This window comes from Dromiciops gliroides, chromosome 2 (genome assembly GCF_019393635.1).
Source record: "Dromiciops gliroides isolate mDroGli1 chromosome 2, mDroGli1.pri, whole genome shotgun sequence".
NCBI lineage: Eukaryota > Metazoa > Chordata > Mammalia > Microbiotheria > Microbiotheriidae > Dromiciops > Dromiciops gliroides.
Window position 1 is genome coordinate 71,169,133 of NC_057862.1, and position 16,602 is coordinate 71,185,734.

Genomic DNA, 16,602 nt, shown 5'->3' on the forward strand with positions numbered 1-16,602 from the left:
TTGCCCAAGGTCACACAGCTAGTTAAGTGTCAAGTGTCTGAGGCTGGATTTGAACTCAGGTCCTCCCGAATCCAGGGCTGGTACTTTATCCACTGCACTACCTAGCTGCCCCCTCCCTTCCTTCTTAACAGAGGTAGGGGACTATGGATGTAAAAGACTGAATGCAGTCAGACCTGACTGGTGTAGTGACTGATTTGGCTCTACTTTTTTCTTTTTTGTCATAATGGGTGGCTCACTGAGTGGAAGAGAGAAAACAATCTGTAGGTGAGCCAAAAACAAAAGATATCAATAAAAATAAAGCAAAATGAACATTCCAATCCCAGTGAGAAGGCTCATCAGGCTAGTTGTAACAGAGGCAGTAGATGGAACAGTGCTAAACTGGAAGTCAGGAAGGGGCAGGTGGATGGCCTAGTAGATAGAGTTCAGGGCCTGGAATCAGGGAAGACATCTCCTGGACTTAAAATCTGGCCTCAGACACTAGCTGCATGACCCTAGTTAAGTCACTTTACCCTGTTTGCCTCAGTTTCCTCATCTGTAAAATGAGCTGGAGAAGGAAATGACAAAACCACTTCAGTATCTTTGCCATGAAAAAGCCAAATGGGGCGAAAAGTAAGAAACAACAAAGTATTATTAACTCCACCACTGGTGGAGTCAAATCTTGTCCCCTAAAATCAGTGTTTTGACTTCAGGAGCCTGGATCTATCCCAGATACAGAAGGTTAGTCTGACTCTCTTAGGACCCACAGTGGTGGTGGCTCCTTTACCCACAAGAGGTCACTATTAGAAAAGTAAATGGCTCTCTTCCTAATGAGAAGGACTGATCCCAAGCCCTTGGCTCTTTAATGGATGGATCTTTCCTTTCTATTACATGTGAACCTTTTCACATGACCTAGATTAGTAATTATCTCATAATGGGCAGATCGAGATGACATTCAAATGATAACTTTATGGTATCAAGATTTTCAGTGGTCTTCTGTCTCACCCACTAGGGAGTTCAGCTTCTTAGTTTCTACCTGGAAATCATCATTCATGGTTTAGTGACCTTGGGAGAATACCCTACTTATCCCATGTCTTAATGTTGCCTGGGAGCACTTCTAGAGAAGGAAAAGGTCATCCAGCCACAAGAGTTCTGAGAGTCTCTCTGGAGATTTAGTCAACCAGTGGATCAGTTAGTTTCAAATGCAGTAGGGGCTAGAAGGGAAGTTACTTCACCTAAATTAGTGCCCTAGCCTTTGAATAAAAGTTACCTTGGTTCAGGCTGAAAAGTACCCTGGTTCCAGTTCTATTACAGTGGCTTTGGTGAGCCACAATGTGGTTTAATTGCAGGTCCCTGGTCATTCAAATATGAGTGACATGCTTAATTGTTGTTGAGTTGTTTCAGTCATATCCTACTCTTTGTAACCCTTTTTTGGGGTTTTCCCGGCAAAAATACTAGAGTCATTTGCTGTTTTCTTTTCCAGCTTATTTTTACAGATGAGGAACCAAGGCAAACAGGGTTAAATGACTAGAATCACATGGCTAGTAAGTGTTTGAGGCTAGATTTGAACTCAGGAAGATGAAGCTCCCTAATTCCAAGCCTAGCACTTTATCTACTGTGCACTATTAATTCATTGGATGACCTATGAATGCTATGTCATCTCATAATTTTTAAAAAATAAATTTTCAACTGATATCTTTTTTTTTTTTAAGTGAGGCAATTGGGGTTAAGTGACTTGCCCAGGGTCACACAGCTAGTAAGTGTTAAGTGTCTGAGGCCGGATTTGAACTCAGGTACTCCTGACTCCAGGGCCGGTGCTCTATCCACTGCGCCACCTAGCTGCCCCTTCAACTGATATCTTTTAAAAAATATTACTTATATTTCCCATTGTAGCCTCCCCTATATCCTCCCAGGGACTTCTCTCTTATAATAAAATATTTTTTGTTTTGTTTTGTTTTGCAGGGCAATGAGGCCTAAGTGACTTGCCCAGGGTCACACAGCTAGTAAGTGTCAAGTGTCTGAAGCCAAATTTGAAGTCAGGTCTTCCTGAATCCAGGGCCGGTGCTTTATCCACTGTGCCACCTAGCTGCCCCCAAGGATTTTTTTAAATAAAAGAAGGGAAGAGGAGTTCAGCAAAACCAAATGACGTGTCAAAAAAAATTTGATGTTATATGTAGTGTTTAATACCCATGGTCCCCAATTTCTGCAAAGAAATGGAAGGTGGGGATAGTGTCATTTATTCTCAAATGAAATTATATGTCTGTATGTATATGTATATATACATATATGTGTGTATGTAAACATATGTATGTACACACAGGCATATATACACAACAAAGTTCTATATAAATACTTATTATTATTATTATTATTATTATTACTCTCCTCTTTGGGGCCAAGCATGGGCATTATATTTTCACATTTGATTGCTTTGCTATTGTTCTTTCCATTTATTTTGTTGTAGTCATTGTTCATATTCTTTCACAAGTTCTGTTTACTTCATTTTAAATCCATTTTTATTTTCTTATTCTTTTCTGTCTTCATCATGTTTACCATTCATTACAGATCATTATTCATCTACCACAATTTGTTTAGGCAGTTCTTAATCATTGCATCTCATCAATCTTATGGGCTGATGCTGTGTGTTTCAATTCGAGCCCTCTGAGCAAAAGTACAAAAGGGGTCCCTAGGCATCACTATCCCCCAGAAATTGCTTTGTCATGATGATCATAGGAGTTTCCATCCTCTGGTGGGCCCCTGAACATTCTAGGGGATGTTTGGCCAAATTCTTATCTTCTCCTCCAACAAGTACAGAAGGAACTAAAGGAATAGCCCAGGGTGCTCCAGCACTTGGAGAATGGAAACCTCCCCAGTTTGTTCTTTGGGTTGATGATAACAAGGGTAGGAATAAAGGGGAAAAACCCTAGGAGATCCCGAAGATCTTTCTCCATAGGCAAAGGACAGAGATTTCTTTCAGTTTAGCAAAGTAAAATGTGGATATGGATCAGACTTTCCCCAGACTTTCTGGCCTTTGGCCAGCTTGGCTGACCATCCTGCAGGAATGGAGTGGCTCTTGAGACTGCCAATCTTTCCTTCTTACAAAGGATGAGTCAGTCAGTTAACAGCATGTGCTGAATACACACTGTGAGCAGAGTACTACAGTATGCCGTGTGGGGAGGGAGGCAAGAAATAAAAGACACAGGTCCTGACCTTAGAGGCTGGGAGGCAAGGGCTTGGGTCAGTCCTCTCAAATAGGTAAGCTCTTTAATTTTAATTAATTATTAAAATTTGAGCCGGAACGTTTTCCTAGACACCTGAACAAGTCAATGTCAGTTATTTCAATCTGAATTGATATTGAGGGAAATAACACAGGCAAACCTTAAAGCACTATATAAATACTAGCTATTATTATTGTTGTTATCATTTCTGTTTATTTATCCATATTTATCTATCTGTTTATTGGTTTATGTTTATTTAGTTACTGATTATTCCACAAAGCTAGTTTGGTAAAAGTTAATACCATGGTGGGCAGGTAGGTGGTGCAGTGGATAGAGCACCGACCCTGGATTCAGGAGTACCTGAGTTCAAATCCGGTCTCAGACACTTGACACTTATTAGCTGTGTGACCCTGGGCAAGTCACTTAACCCTCAATGCCCTGCAAAAAACAAAAACAAAAACAACAAAAAAAGTTAATACCATGAATAATAACTCATACCTATACAGCTCTTTAAAGTTTATAATGCACTTTCCTCATATTAACTGGGTGAGGCAGCTGCGGCAATGACTGTTGTCCCCATCTTCTTTTCAATATGGATGCAGATAAAGCTCTCAGTGACTTGCCTGCCTTTGCATTTGATATATTTCTTATCTTTTTCTTTTCTTTTCTTTTTGCAGGGCAGTGAGGGTTAAGTGACTTGCCCAGGGTCACACAGCTAGCAAATGTCAAGTGTCTGATTTGAACTCAGGTACTCCTGAATCCAGGGCCAGTGCTTTATCCACTGCGCCATCTAGCTGCCCCCTCAGTGCTCTTTTTACTGTACAATCCCAACTCTACTAATTATTTGCAGTTTGACTTTGGCTTTACTTTCCTCATTTGTACAATGAAGCGTTATACTAGATGATTCTCAGGACCCTTTCCAGCTCTTAATCTTAGAGTCCTCTCTCCACGTCCCTCACTGTACCACATGGTTTCACAAACATTACACATCCTTGTCTATTTGGTGGCCGCTTCTTCTTTAGAGGTTTCATGGGGTCTTTCTCTAGAAGAGATGTTAGAATTCATCAGTTACAGCCCTGGGAAGGGGAGGCAGAATGGTTTAGGGGATAGAGTGCTGGATTTCGGATCAGGGGACTTGACTTTGAATCCTGACTCTGGTCTTTTGCTGTTCCTCACACATAGCTCCCCAACTCGGGGCCTTTTTCTGAGCTTGCTAACCCCCTCTAGCCTCCACCATGTCTCAGATCGGCTCTATCCACTGTACCACCTGGCCGTCTGCCTGAAAGGTTATTCTCATGGAAGAGAAATTAGAATTGTTCAGTTGTTTCAGTCATGCCCTACTCTTTGTGACCCCGTTTGGGAGTTTCTTGGCAAAGATACTGGAGTGGTTTGCCATTTCCTTCTCCAGCTCATTTTACAGCTGAGGAAACTGAGGCAAAAAGGGTTAAGTGACTTGCTTAGAGTCAGGGTCTGGTGCTGGATTTGAACTTGCTAAGGTGAGTCTTCCTTGACTCCAGGCCCAGCAGTTTATGCACAATGCCGCCACCTAGTGGCCTTTGACCCAGACTTAGACCTTCAATTCAAGTTGAGCTAGGCCCAATGGATGCAAGTGATAAAGAGGTAAATTTCAGTTTAGTACATGGGGAAAACTAACAATTAGATCAGCTAAAAATTGGGGTGGATTATCTATTGGGATAATGAGCTCCTCATCACTAGGAGTATAGGAACAGAGCTTGGATGAGGGCTCATTAGCAATGTCATACAGGTAGGAGGTTGGGCTGGTGACCTTTAAAGTCCCTTCTTATTATCCGATTCTCTATGTTTCTGCTTTAGTTAAAAACAACAATAAAAGTTCCCATCTCTCAGAAAGGATAATGTGATATGGTTAGTGGAAGATTCCTCCCATCACAAGTGTTAGATAATAAACGCAGCTCGGGAAAATTAATAATGCACTTTTATTGCTTGGCAAATCCCTGTCTCTAGAGAGTTTCAGAGGTGTATTGTCAAGAAAATTATATCAGTTCTTTGCCGGGAGTGTTAGGCAGTCTCTGCTTTGAAAAAAGCAAGTCTCTCTCTCTCTGCTTCCTGCTCTTGAGTGGTGCTGATGGATGCTGCTTACTGGAATAAATCGTACTTAACTGGGGACTAAGCTTCCAAGTTCAATGGTGGCCAAGTCACAGCCCTGCTTCTAACAGATAATTCCCTGGATACTGATGACAGTTATTTACTCCCTGGGTGACTCAGGGTCTTAGGAGCAGAGATTCAGAGCTGGAAGGGAATCTCAGAGGGCACCTACTCAAAGATTCTCACTTTCTAGATGAGAAACTGAGGCCAAGAGAGGTGGAAGTACTTGGCCTGAGGTCACATATGTATGAAGAGTCGGGATTTAAACCTAGGTTGGCAAGAGAAATAATTTATAAGAGTAGAAAGGTAAGTAAGGGAATGATGGGAAGGGCTTTAAAAGCTAAACTGAGGAATTTATATTTGATACTAGAGGCTATTAGAATTGTCACCATTAATTTAATTTCTCTTTACTATACTCACTCTACACAGCCAAGTAAGCCAGATTTTCCATGTGTTAAATGACTTATCCACGACCATTAAAAATCCTGCTTTGGTGAGAGGTGCTGAAGGGAAATCTCCCCTCCAGACTATGAATAGTGGAACCAGAGCCTAATTTCCATCTCTAAACCTCCCCAAAATATCTACTGACATCACCCATTCTTTTCTTGTGCAATTGATTTTCTAAATTTAAATGAAGGACTTTATGTTCATTCCTGTTAAATGTCTTCATACTATGGAAGGATTAAGGGGCAGTGTGGTGTAACTGATAGGGCACCTAACTTGGTGTCAGGAAGACCTGGCCTCAGACATTTACCACTTTTTGTGACCATAGCTAGACTTAACTATTCTGTGACTCAGTTTTCTCATCTGTAATCTGAAGGGTTGGACTCAATGGACAGAAAAGTCTCTTCCGGGTCTAAATCTATGATTTTAGGACTTATATTAAATGATGCAAAGTAAAGTAAGTAGAAACCAGAAAACAATATGCACAATGACTATGCCAATGCAAATAGAAAGAGAAAGGCAGTTGAAACTGAGTGCTGTAAACTCATAACAAACAAGGTTGGTTGCAAAGTTGTTGTTGTGGTTTGTCCTTCATTCTCAAAGAGGACCATGATGTTGGGGGGAGGGGGAGGTTATGACTTGCAGTGAATTGGATTTTTTTTTTTGGTGGGGCAATGAGGGTCAAGTGACTTGGCCAGGGTCACACAGGTAGTGTCAAGTGTCTAAGACCGGATTTGAACTCAGGTCCTTCTGAATCCAGGGCCAGTGCTTTATCCACTGTGCCAGCTAGCTGCCCCCTGCAGTGAATTGGATTTAAGTGAGGCAGGGTCACAAAGAAGATCTATGAGAAGGCACATATTCCCTTCCTTCTTTGCAGTGGGAGGGGCACTACAGATGTAAAATACTTATCAGAGCTTTTTGATGTGCTGGTTGGTTTTGCTGGGCTGTTTTTTCTTTTCTTTTCTTTTCTTTTCTTTTCTTTTCTTTTCTTTTTATTCTTTGTTATAGAGGATGCTCTGCCACTTATTAGCTACGTGGCCTTAGGAAAAATCAATCCCTTTAAGCCTCACTTTCCTCAGTGGTAAAAACAAGGTGATTGGACTCAGATGAGTCTGGGGGAAGGAAGGATAAAGTATCCAAAGTCAGTGATGCAAGAACAAAGCCCAGCAGTGCAAATGTATTTTTTAAAACTACAGTTTGCTCCATTCAGTTCATCATTTCAACCTGTGGAAAGCTTTTTGCATCCTGATTCTGTCACATAGGATACTCATTTTCCTTCTCAGATTTGCGCCATCCCCAAATTTGCTAAGTAGGCCATCTGTGCCTTCATCTACATCTCTGATAAAAGTGTGGAAGAGCTGAAGGCCAAGTTCAGAGCCTTGGCACAGGGCTCCAGAGAACACCCTTTCCAGATTGAGGTGCATATATTAGCATTCTCTTGGTATAGCTGTCCAAACATCTAGTCACAATTCCTCTGCATGCCGTCATCATCTTTCCCCATTAAGGAGATACACAAAAACTTGTTTCATGGGAATAAACTGAGTCCTGGGGCCATGTTACAAAAATCAGGCCAAGTTGTCCAGACAGCACAGCCACAATTGGACACGAGTCAGAGCTCTGTGGGAGGATATCCTTTTCTTATGCCTCCGGTAATAGACCACCTTGGAGAAGGTCCAAAGTGGACCCAGCCTTTATCAAATTCCATGCTATAAGGAGGAGTGTGAGAGTTCAGCTAGGAATGATGATGGAGCAAAACCCAGTAAACATGGACTAAAGACACAAATATACACAGACCCAAAGCTGTTAAAGCCTTAAAAATTGCATATTGCATTAACACTTTTGGGACACCGTGTGTGTGTGTGTGTGTGTGTGTGTGTGTGTGTGTGTGTGTGTGTGTGTATAATGTGTGTGTGGATGGATGGATGGATGGATATATGCCCATACAGATATCATACAGAGACACATGTTATGCAAATACATGCTGCACTAGGAAGACCCTGGATTTGGAGTCAGGTGAGAACTGGGTTCAAATTCTACCTTTGAACTTACTGTGCAGCTCTGGGTAAATCACTTAGTCTCTCTGAGCCATGGCTCCTTCCTGGGTAAAATGGGAATGACAGGACATAGCTCAGTCAGACTGTGAGGATCAGATGTAACATATGTAAACCTCTTTGGGGACTTGGAGCACTTATAAAAATATCGCTTGATGTTCGTCTGAGCAAAGCCAAAGACAGACATGTTAAGAGGTAAGCTACTCGATGGGATAAACAGACCTCAGTTCTGCCACTTACTAGCTGTGTGGCCTTGGGAAAAATCATGGAACCTCTCAGAGTCTCAGTTTCTTCATCTGTAAAAACAAGGGGATTAGATGGATGACCTCTGAGATTCGAGATTCTATAGCAGCATGGACTAGCCCAGCAGTTCTCAAAGTCCCTAAGACCCTTTTCTGGGGTCTGAGAGGTCAAAATGACTTTCCTAATAATACCAAGATGTTTTAATTTCTTTTTTTTTGTTTTGAATATATGATGTTTTACTTTCTAAATATTAATAGATAAAATCTGCATAGACAAAAAATGTTTGGGGGGAAGTCTTTGATCATTTTTAAGAGCATAAAGTTGTCCAGATATAGCTCTTTGACTTAGTAATTTGCATGAGATTGGGCAAGTCCCTCCATGTCATCTCTTGGAAAATGAAGGAGTTACGTGTGGATGACCTTTGTGGTCTCGTCCAGTTGTAACATTCTACAATCCCATATTTGGGGGGAGGGAGAGAAGAAGGAATGGGCTGATGGAATTGGAGGGAGGGGCAGCATGTGGAGAGAAGGTGCTATGGGTGAGGTTGTAGTCTGGTACTGTCTAGCCATGGGCCGTGACTGGAGCATGTCCAGGACATGGCATTTTAAACGTCTGAGGTAGCATATTTTTTTTTTAAATCGTCATCAGGGTCTAGTCACAGTGACTGGTGTAAGGTAATGATCAAATGCTCCTTCTGTGAGTGAGCAGGAACTTCCCAGAAGAATCTCTCTCTCTCTCTCTCTCTCTCTCTCTCTCTCTCTCTCTCTCTCTCTCTCTCCCTCTCCCCCTCCCTTCCTCCCTCTCCCTCCCTCTCCCTCTCTCTCTCTCTCTTTCTCTCTCTCTCGGCTTGCTCAGGGTCACACAGCTAGTAAGTGTTAAGTGTCTGAGGCTGGATTTGAACCCAGGTCTTCCTGAATCCAGGGCTGGTGCTTTATCCACTGTGCCACCTAGCTGCCTCCAGAAGAATCTCAATCTTAGGGTGGGAAGAGACCTCAGAAGCCGAGTGTACCCCACACCTGAACAAGAATCCCTCCAAGGTTCCTGCCGCACCATCATCCAGCTTTTTTCTGAAGATCTAAATAAAGCGGGAACACATGACCTCCCAAGGCAGTGAGGAACCCAAGGACTTGGGGATGTTTGCTCTGGCAAAGAAAAGGCTTGAGTGGACAGGAGAGCTATCCACCAATATTGAAAAGATTATTATGTGAAGGGAGGATCAGGTAGGTTGCTCTTCAGGCAGTTAGGTGAAGGAATGGATAGAGAACTGGGTTTAAAGTCAGGAAGACCCAAGTTCAGATCTTGCTTCAGATACTTAGTGACCTTGTGACTTAACCTTTCTCAGCTTCAGTATCCTCATCTATAAAATGGGGCCAATAATAGCACCTGCCTCCCAGAGTTGTTGTGAGGATCCAATAACACTTTTCAAACTTTAAAGTGCTATGTGGGGGCAGCTAGGTGGCGCAGTAGATAAAGCACTGGCCCTGGATTCAGGAGGACCTGAGTTCAAATTCGACCTCAGACACTTGACACTTAGCTGTGTGACCCTGGGCAAGTCACTTAACTCTCATTGCCCTGCAAAAATAAATAAATAAACAAACAAACAAATAAATAAGAAAAAATAAAGTGCTATGTGAAAGATAGTCACCTGCACCACCACCATCATCATCACCACCACCATGGTCACCATCATGTTTCTATGAGACGTAACGGGTATCAATGTATGGAAGTTTCAGGGACACAAATTTCAGCTCAATATAAAGACAAACTTCTTAGCAATTGGAGATGTCTGAAATGGTCTGTCTTAGGAAGTAATGAGTTCCTCATGGACTAACCCCTCTTAATTCTCGTGCTTTCCCTCTTCTATTTATTTCCTATTTCTACTGTAAGTAGCTTGCTTTGTGTATTTTTGTTTGCAAGTTGTTTCCCCCATTAGATTGTAAGATTTTTTTTGTGGAGCAATGAGGGTTAAGTGACTTGCCCAGGATCACACAGCTAGTAAGTGTCAAGTGTCTGAGGCTGGATTTGAACTCAGGTCTTCCTGAATCCAGGGCCGGTGCTTTATCCACTGCACCACCTAGCTGCCCCCAAGCTCTCTCTCTCTTTTTTTTTAAAATTCCCACTACTTAGTACATTGCCTGGCACATAGTAGGTGCTTAATAGATGTTTATGAAATTGAATTGAATTTGTAGGACTTGACTGAGCTTACATGCCATTGGCATAACCATCTGTAACCCAAGGTCACATCCAATTGCTAGCATGAGATACTGGAGCAAAGCTTGAATTGAGGCGCCTCCCTTCTTCTCCCTAGCATGGAATATTTCAAGCCAGTAGGATAAAATGCTCCTAACCAGGAATTTGGATTGTACTTGAACGCCACAGTTCCTAGTATTCCCATGACTTGATACAATGTTATCCTATAAGTAATGCCCTTGTAAATCCAAGTATTTGGGTAGTAGCTCATTACCAAGGAGCAACAACTATTATTTAGCTAATACTATGGTTGGGGAGGGGAGAGGGGGTTCTTTTTATGAAGATACTCACAAAGTCACCATTAATATACTTCATCTATTTCATGACTTTTGCTCAGCACTTTTCAAGTTCGGGAACCTCCCTCTCCTCCTTGAGAGTACCCAGAGGGAGAATTCAGGCTTCCTGGGCTGTGACAAATGTCTCAGCAATTGCTTGGAAAGTATCAAATACGCTGGAGTCACCAGTGTTCTTCACCTCTGCTTCGCTGATTTTGCCCTACTCAATTATGTAGATTTTGCATAAGTGATTTCACCTGAGACACTCCTTGTTTCCTGTCATTTCCTAGCTCTTATTCCTCATTCAGATATACTATAAAAAACATCATTTTATACCTAGACTTATTTTGATAATGCACCAGGCACCATCTGGACCCCATAGTTGATCTCTCCCCCTCCATTTTTTGGGGGGTTAGTTAATTAAAATGTTTAGACAATAATTCTATGACTGCCTTTTGTTTTTATGTCAGAGTTATATCTATCTGGATATAACTTCCCCTTTCTACCCCACCCCTCCCCCCAGCCCTGGAATAAAACCTTCCCTCTTAACAAAGAAAAAGAGTTAATCGAAAATATATGCCACAGTAACTGCATCCCACAATATATACTGAATTCTGCCCCTATACTCCTTAACCTCTCTCCCTATCAAGGGGAGGAAAGTCTGTTTCCTTACACTTGTTTTTACCATTCTTCTCTTTCCATGCTGCTTAATAAAGAAACAAACACTTCAATTTAATTTAATTCCATACCTAGGCTGCCTAACCCCATTTCTCACCATCCCACATTTTACAACTTGGCTCATTTTCCCTGTTCCATATAGGTCCACCCCTGGACACCTTTACCTGTCCACCCCATTGTTTTCACCAACATCTCAATGATATGGGTCTGGGCAGCAGCAAGCCAGCAGGGTTAGTATTCGGTATTTATGCATCCTGCAATCCACCTCAGAGAAATCTAGCTGCTTTAAGATGCAGCCTTCCCAAATCCACTGTATTTGAAATCAAGGACTAGGTCTATACTATACCTTCCTCCTTGAGGTGAAGGGGAAATTTGTCTTGTATTTAAAAAGGCGTCCATATCTGGTAATCCCCCAGCCTCTTTCACGCAAAGATACAAAAGGACTCTTTCCTCGTCTCTAAGTGGAAGGAAAGCTCCTTCCTTCACATATGTCCAAGTATTCCTTCCCTCTCCTCCATCCTCACAACCTCTTCTCAGTGACTGCTCTGACTGTCAGTTAGAGGATAGGCTTGGACCAACTCACTGACAGTCCCCGAAAGCCAAGACAGAGCTCTGCAGAAGCAGCAGCAGCTTATGTTCTGGGAGACTCAGGCTAGAGGGAGGCAGGATACTGTGGGTGAGAAAACAGCTGGGTGATAAATAAGAAGAAAATAAAAGGGAAGGTTCAGTGAGATGTTTCACATGACCCACGGAGCTCTAGTCCTGCTGAAAATTACAATGAGGAGTCAGAGACCTGGCCCGAGCCCCATCTTCTCCCCGGCACTCCCTCCCAGGCCTTTTCAAGGCAATTTCAGACCTTTTAAATCCACTGGACAGGTATGGGCTTGAAAGCTCATGTCTGTAGCCCTGACATTCTTCCTCATTTCAGGCTGACTTTGTGGTTTGCTATTGAAGTCTTGCCTGATGGAAAATGCCATACCAGTTGTAAGGAAAGTCTTTTCTCTCAGAGGGGGTGGAGAAAGGCAACCCCTGGTTTCTTTTAAAAAACAAACAAACAAAAACCAAACCAGACCACTGCAAAACTCTCCACCTTTGGTTCCATTCAGTTTCCTTAAAAGAATCATACAGGGCTGGACTCCATTCAAATAACGGGTTAGAGACAGAAAGTACAGCCCTGAAAGAGATCGCATACTCCGCCACTAGGGGAAGGTTGGGCTCCCCTGGAAGTGGATTGTTCCATAACTCCAAGCACAATGCAGAAGGGAAAACCATAGAATTATCTGAATAATACGCAGGATAAACATTGCCTAGAGGAATTCCTAAAGGGGAGGGGGAGGGTTGGGGGGGGGGTGGAAAGGCCAAGTCCCCATCAATGCCACATTAACTAGATCCTGCTTAGCATCCCGAGTTTCCACCAACCCTAAGGAGACAAGAAGCATCAGCCAGTTGCAGCGCAGGTTAATTTCACAGCCCTATTTAATGCAAAAAGTCAAAACGACAACCCGGAGCGGCAGAAGGAAATCGTCCTTTGACCCTCTCCTCTTCTCCGCAGCGACACAAGCATTCCTACAGGTTCCTCCTAGGCAGAGCTCAAAGTGACATCTCTTCCCCCTTTTGAAACACCCCCCACCCCAAGGCGACATACACTCTTACCTTGTCCAGCCTGTCTCATTTATTTCCATCCTGTTCTAGCAAATGAGTACTATTGATCCAGAAAGGGTTAATTCCCTTCTCCGGTTTTTGAGCTTAGCCGAATTCGAGATGCTTCAGGATAATGCCCGAGAAACAAACACACCACACACCCAGAAACCCTTTGTGAGCCTGCCTGCAACACTCCCGAGGTTCAGTGGCACGGTGTGTTAGAAATGTCCCTCCCGTGTGGCTTAAAGGGAAAGGGGAGAAACACACACACACACACACACACACACACACAAAATAACGCATCAGGCATTCGCTATCCCAGTGACGGTGCCCGGTGGGACTTACCCTTGTGGAGGCATTTGCTTTTTTTAAGATACTTGGCAGTGAAGAAAGGCATGGTGGTGGCAGGAGTGAGATTGCAGCCAAAAGCTGGGCTCCTTTGGACTGGGTGTGAAGAGAGAGGAGCAGATGCCCGGGCCAGCAGAAGGGAATGATTGTGTGGGCTCCGTGAGGCGCTGGGTGATCGGGTGATGAGCACAGAGCTCCCGTGGCAGCAGACCAGCCCTATCGAGTGGCCCTTTGGGCACTGCAGAGAGCGCTCTCTCCTCAGTGCACCATACTGATACTGCCACCTCGGAAACTGGGCTCAGGGGGCTGAGGACAATTTCCATAACAATATGTACAGTACTGCACGTTGAGGAAGGGACTTCCCACCCCCACCCCACCCCCCTTTCTTTTCCACCAGAACTTCAGCATTAATCAGCTACTGTGTTTGAAGGGAAGCTGGCAGGGAGTGGGGGAAGGGAAGGGGTCGGAGAGATGGAGAACCTGTCAGTTTTGGGAAGTTCAAGATTGATCCTTGCAATTGCCCTACCCATTCTTGTTGCTTGCTCCACATTTTTACCCCCCCCTACATTTATTTTTGTCTAAATCTTTTGTCTATCTCTTAATGCTTACTTGACCAAATTCATCAGAAATCAATCTAAATCATAGTGGTTATAGCCCAAAGTCATTATTAAGAGTTGGTTTACATTGATCTTCGGGAGCTATGAGGTGCTCTGCATTGTCCCTTGGACTTGTTTTATGCACCTCAGTACCCTGGGGATGGGGATGGAGAAGTGGCGGGAGTGTAGTGGCTTGGAAGCACATGGTGAAGAATAAATTAATTGAAGGTAAAGACTGTTTCTGCTTTTTCATCTTTGTACCCCCAGAACTACCATAGTACCTTATACAATAGTAGGTGCTTTAATGAATCAGTGGCTTAATCTGTAGGCATTTATTTTTCCTTTATTTATTTTTAAATTTTTTTGCGAGGCAATTGGGGTTAAGTGACTTGCCCAGGGTAACACAGCTAGTAAGTGTTAAGTGTCTGAGGCCAGATTTTAACTCAGGTCCTCCTGACTCCAGAGCCGGTGCTCTATCCACTGTGCCACCTAGCTGCCCATCTGTAGGTATTTATTAAAATCTCTCTCTCTCTCTCTCTCTCTCTCTCTCTCCCTCTCTCTCTCTCTCTCTCTCTCTCTCTCTCTCTCTCTCTCTCTCTCTCTCTCTCCCCACTGAGCTGATACAAAGACAAAAATAAAAGACTCTGGCCTCAGGGAATTGAAATTCTTTTCAAAGACAGAATGTCTGTGATGTGAAGAGTGATAGGAAAAGATGGTTCTGATGAGGAGAAGCTGGCTTATAGAAGCTAAGTCACTTAACCTCTCTGGGCCCCAGTTTCCCTAAGTTCAAATGGGTGGATTGGTTTAGATGTCTCTGAGGTTCTTCTCAGCTTTAACTGATGATCTTTTGACTCTAAGCTCCTACACTTTATCACTTCTGGCCGTGGTATTGACAGTAGGATTGTTCCTATAGGGCAGACCCTCAGCAAGTCCTTCACTGGAGAAGTCGATGGAATTCAAAGACTGGAGTGGGTGTGTGACTAATAACTGAGGTGAAAGATTTTGATGAGTCCTGTGGGTACCCCATAGAGGAAGGATCTCTGACTACAGGATTCCTTGGATTGCATGAGGCATCTTGGAGAAAAGTTGGTATATCAGCACTGCTTTAAGAATTTTATACATTTATTTATGTTTATATATATATCCATATGCAGAAATATATCCATATATGTATATATGTATGGTCAATAGATAGATGATAGATACATAGATAGATAGATAAACAGATGATAGGTATATAGATAGATGATGGATAGACAGACACACAGATAGATAGCTAGATAGCTAGATGATAGATTTCTTTTTTTTTTTTCCGATGAGGCAACTGGGGTTAAGTGACTTGCCCAGGGTCACACAGCTAGTAAGTGCCAAGTATCTGAGGCTGGATTTGAACTCAGGTCCTCCTGAATCCAGGACCAGTGCTTTATCCACTGTGCCACCTAGCTGCCCCAATAGATAGATTTCTGAAGGTAGAAGCTTAGTTCTTTGGTCATCTCATGTTATAATCATGAAGGCAGAGAAGTGGTGTTGTAAGAGTAGGAAGACCACAGCTGCTACCATAGGCCTATGAGGACACAGCACTTCTTTTCTGAAGTTATCTGTGGGCAACTTATACAAGGTCAGAGAGCCGTGCTTTAGAGGCTGGTTATAGCCCGGCCCATTACACTATGGTTTTGAGCCATGCATTTCAGAAAGAGGGGCAAGAGCAGAGCTGGGGAGACATCTTTGTAGCACAGCAGTGCAGTTCTAAGCATTCTGGAAACCTGGATGACCCTTCTACGTGTCTATGATTCTGTTGTCCTGAGTTGTGCGTGTTTCTGGGAATCCTTCTTTGTCGGGCTATGGAAGCCATTGGACGCCCGGAATCAGGAAGGCCAGAATTGAAATTTTGCTTCTCTTACATTGTACCTATGTCAGTGTCCCTTTTAACTTGGGGTCAATGAATTTGCTTTTTTTAACCTTTGGATAACTTATTTCCACATTATCAGTTTCCTTTGTATTCCTACATATTATTTTTAAAAACTTCATTCTGAGAAGGGTTCCCTAGGTTTAACCGGACTGCCACAGGGGTCCATGACATGCAAAAAGATTAAGATCAAGAGGAGGTCCTTTCACTCCCTAGTGCCCAAGGCATCTCTCTAAGACTAAGTTCCAGATGAGTTATCATTTTGAGTTGGCAAAGGCAGGAATTCCCACAATGGAAGTTTCCTAAACAGATGAAATTAAAGATAGAGCCAGCCCCTCCCCCCCCCACTTAGGTATGTAGGGAAGAATTATTTGCTCCTCCTTATTATATAGAATAATATGAGGACAAAACTAGACTTACCTATTTAGATAAAAACATTCTTTGGAATATAGGTATTCTACCATATTCTACTATTGTTTTTGTTGTTGTTACATCATATCCATTTATTAAGTACCTGCTAGGTGAGTCAGCCAACAAGCTTTTAGTAAGTCTTGGTCCCTATGTAACAGGTACTGTACTAAGCAGTGGGGATACAGAGAAAGGCAAAAATACAAGAACTCACCCATTCTAACGGAGGAGGTGACATATACATAATTATGTACACACAAGACATATATATGTATCCACAAGATACATGGAAAGTACTCTCAGAAAGAAGGAACCAGAAGTTGAGGACCTGGGAAAGATCTAGAGAATATGAGATGTATGCTGAGCCTTGAAGGAGACCAGGAAAGTTGGGAATTAGAGGGGAAGAGACAGAGCATCACAGGATGAGCAGACAGCCAGTGGAAT

The 16,602-nt window shown here is 42.9% G+C and overlaps 1 protein-coding gene across 6 annotated transcripts in view; it reads right to left on the reverse strand.

Moving 5' to 3' along the window:
• Positions 1-16,602, reverse strand: part of ARHGAP22 (Rho GTPase activating protein 22) — a 406,983-nt gene that overhangs the window by 98,947 nt on the left and 291,434 nt on the right. The window contains exon 1 of one of the 6 annotated variants that reach the window (XM_043980597.1): positions 12,913-13,121. The exons of 4 other annotated variants lie outside the window; for them this stretch is intronic. In XM_043980597.1, coding sequence (XP_043836532.1) covers positions 12,913-12,931 — 19 coding nt within the window. In that variant the 5' untranslated portion in view covers positions 12,932-13,121. Of the gene's footprint in view, positions 1-11,605; positions 11,751-12,912; positions 13,122-16,602 lie in introns of those variants that run through there. One more of the 6 variants, XM_043980598.1, reaches the window with a different exon arrangement.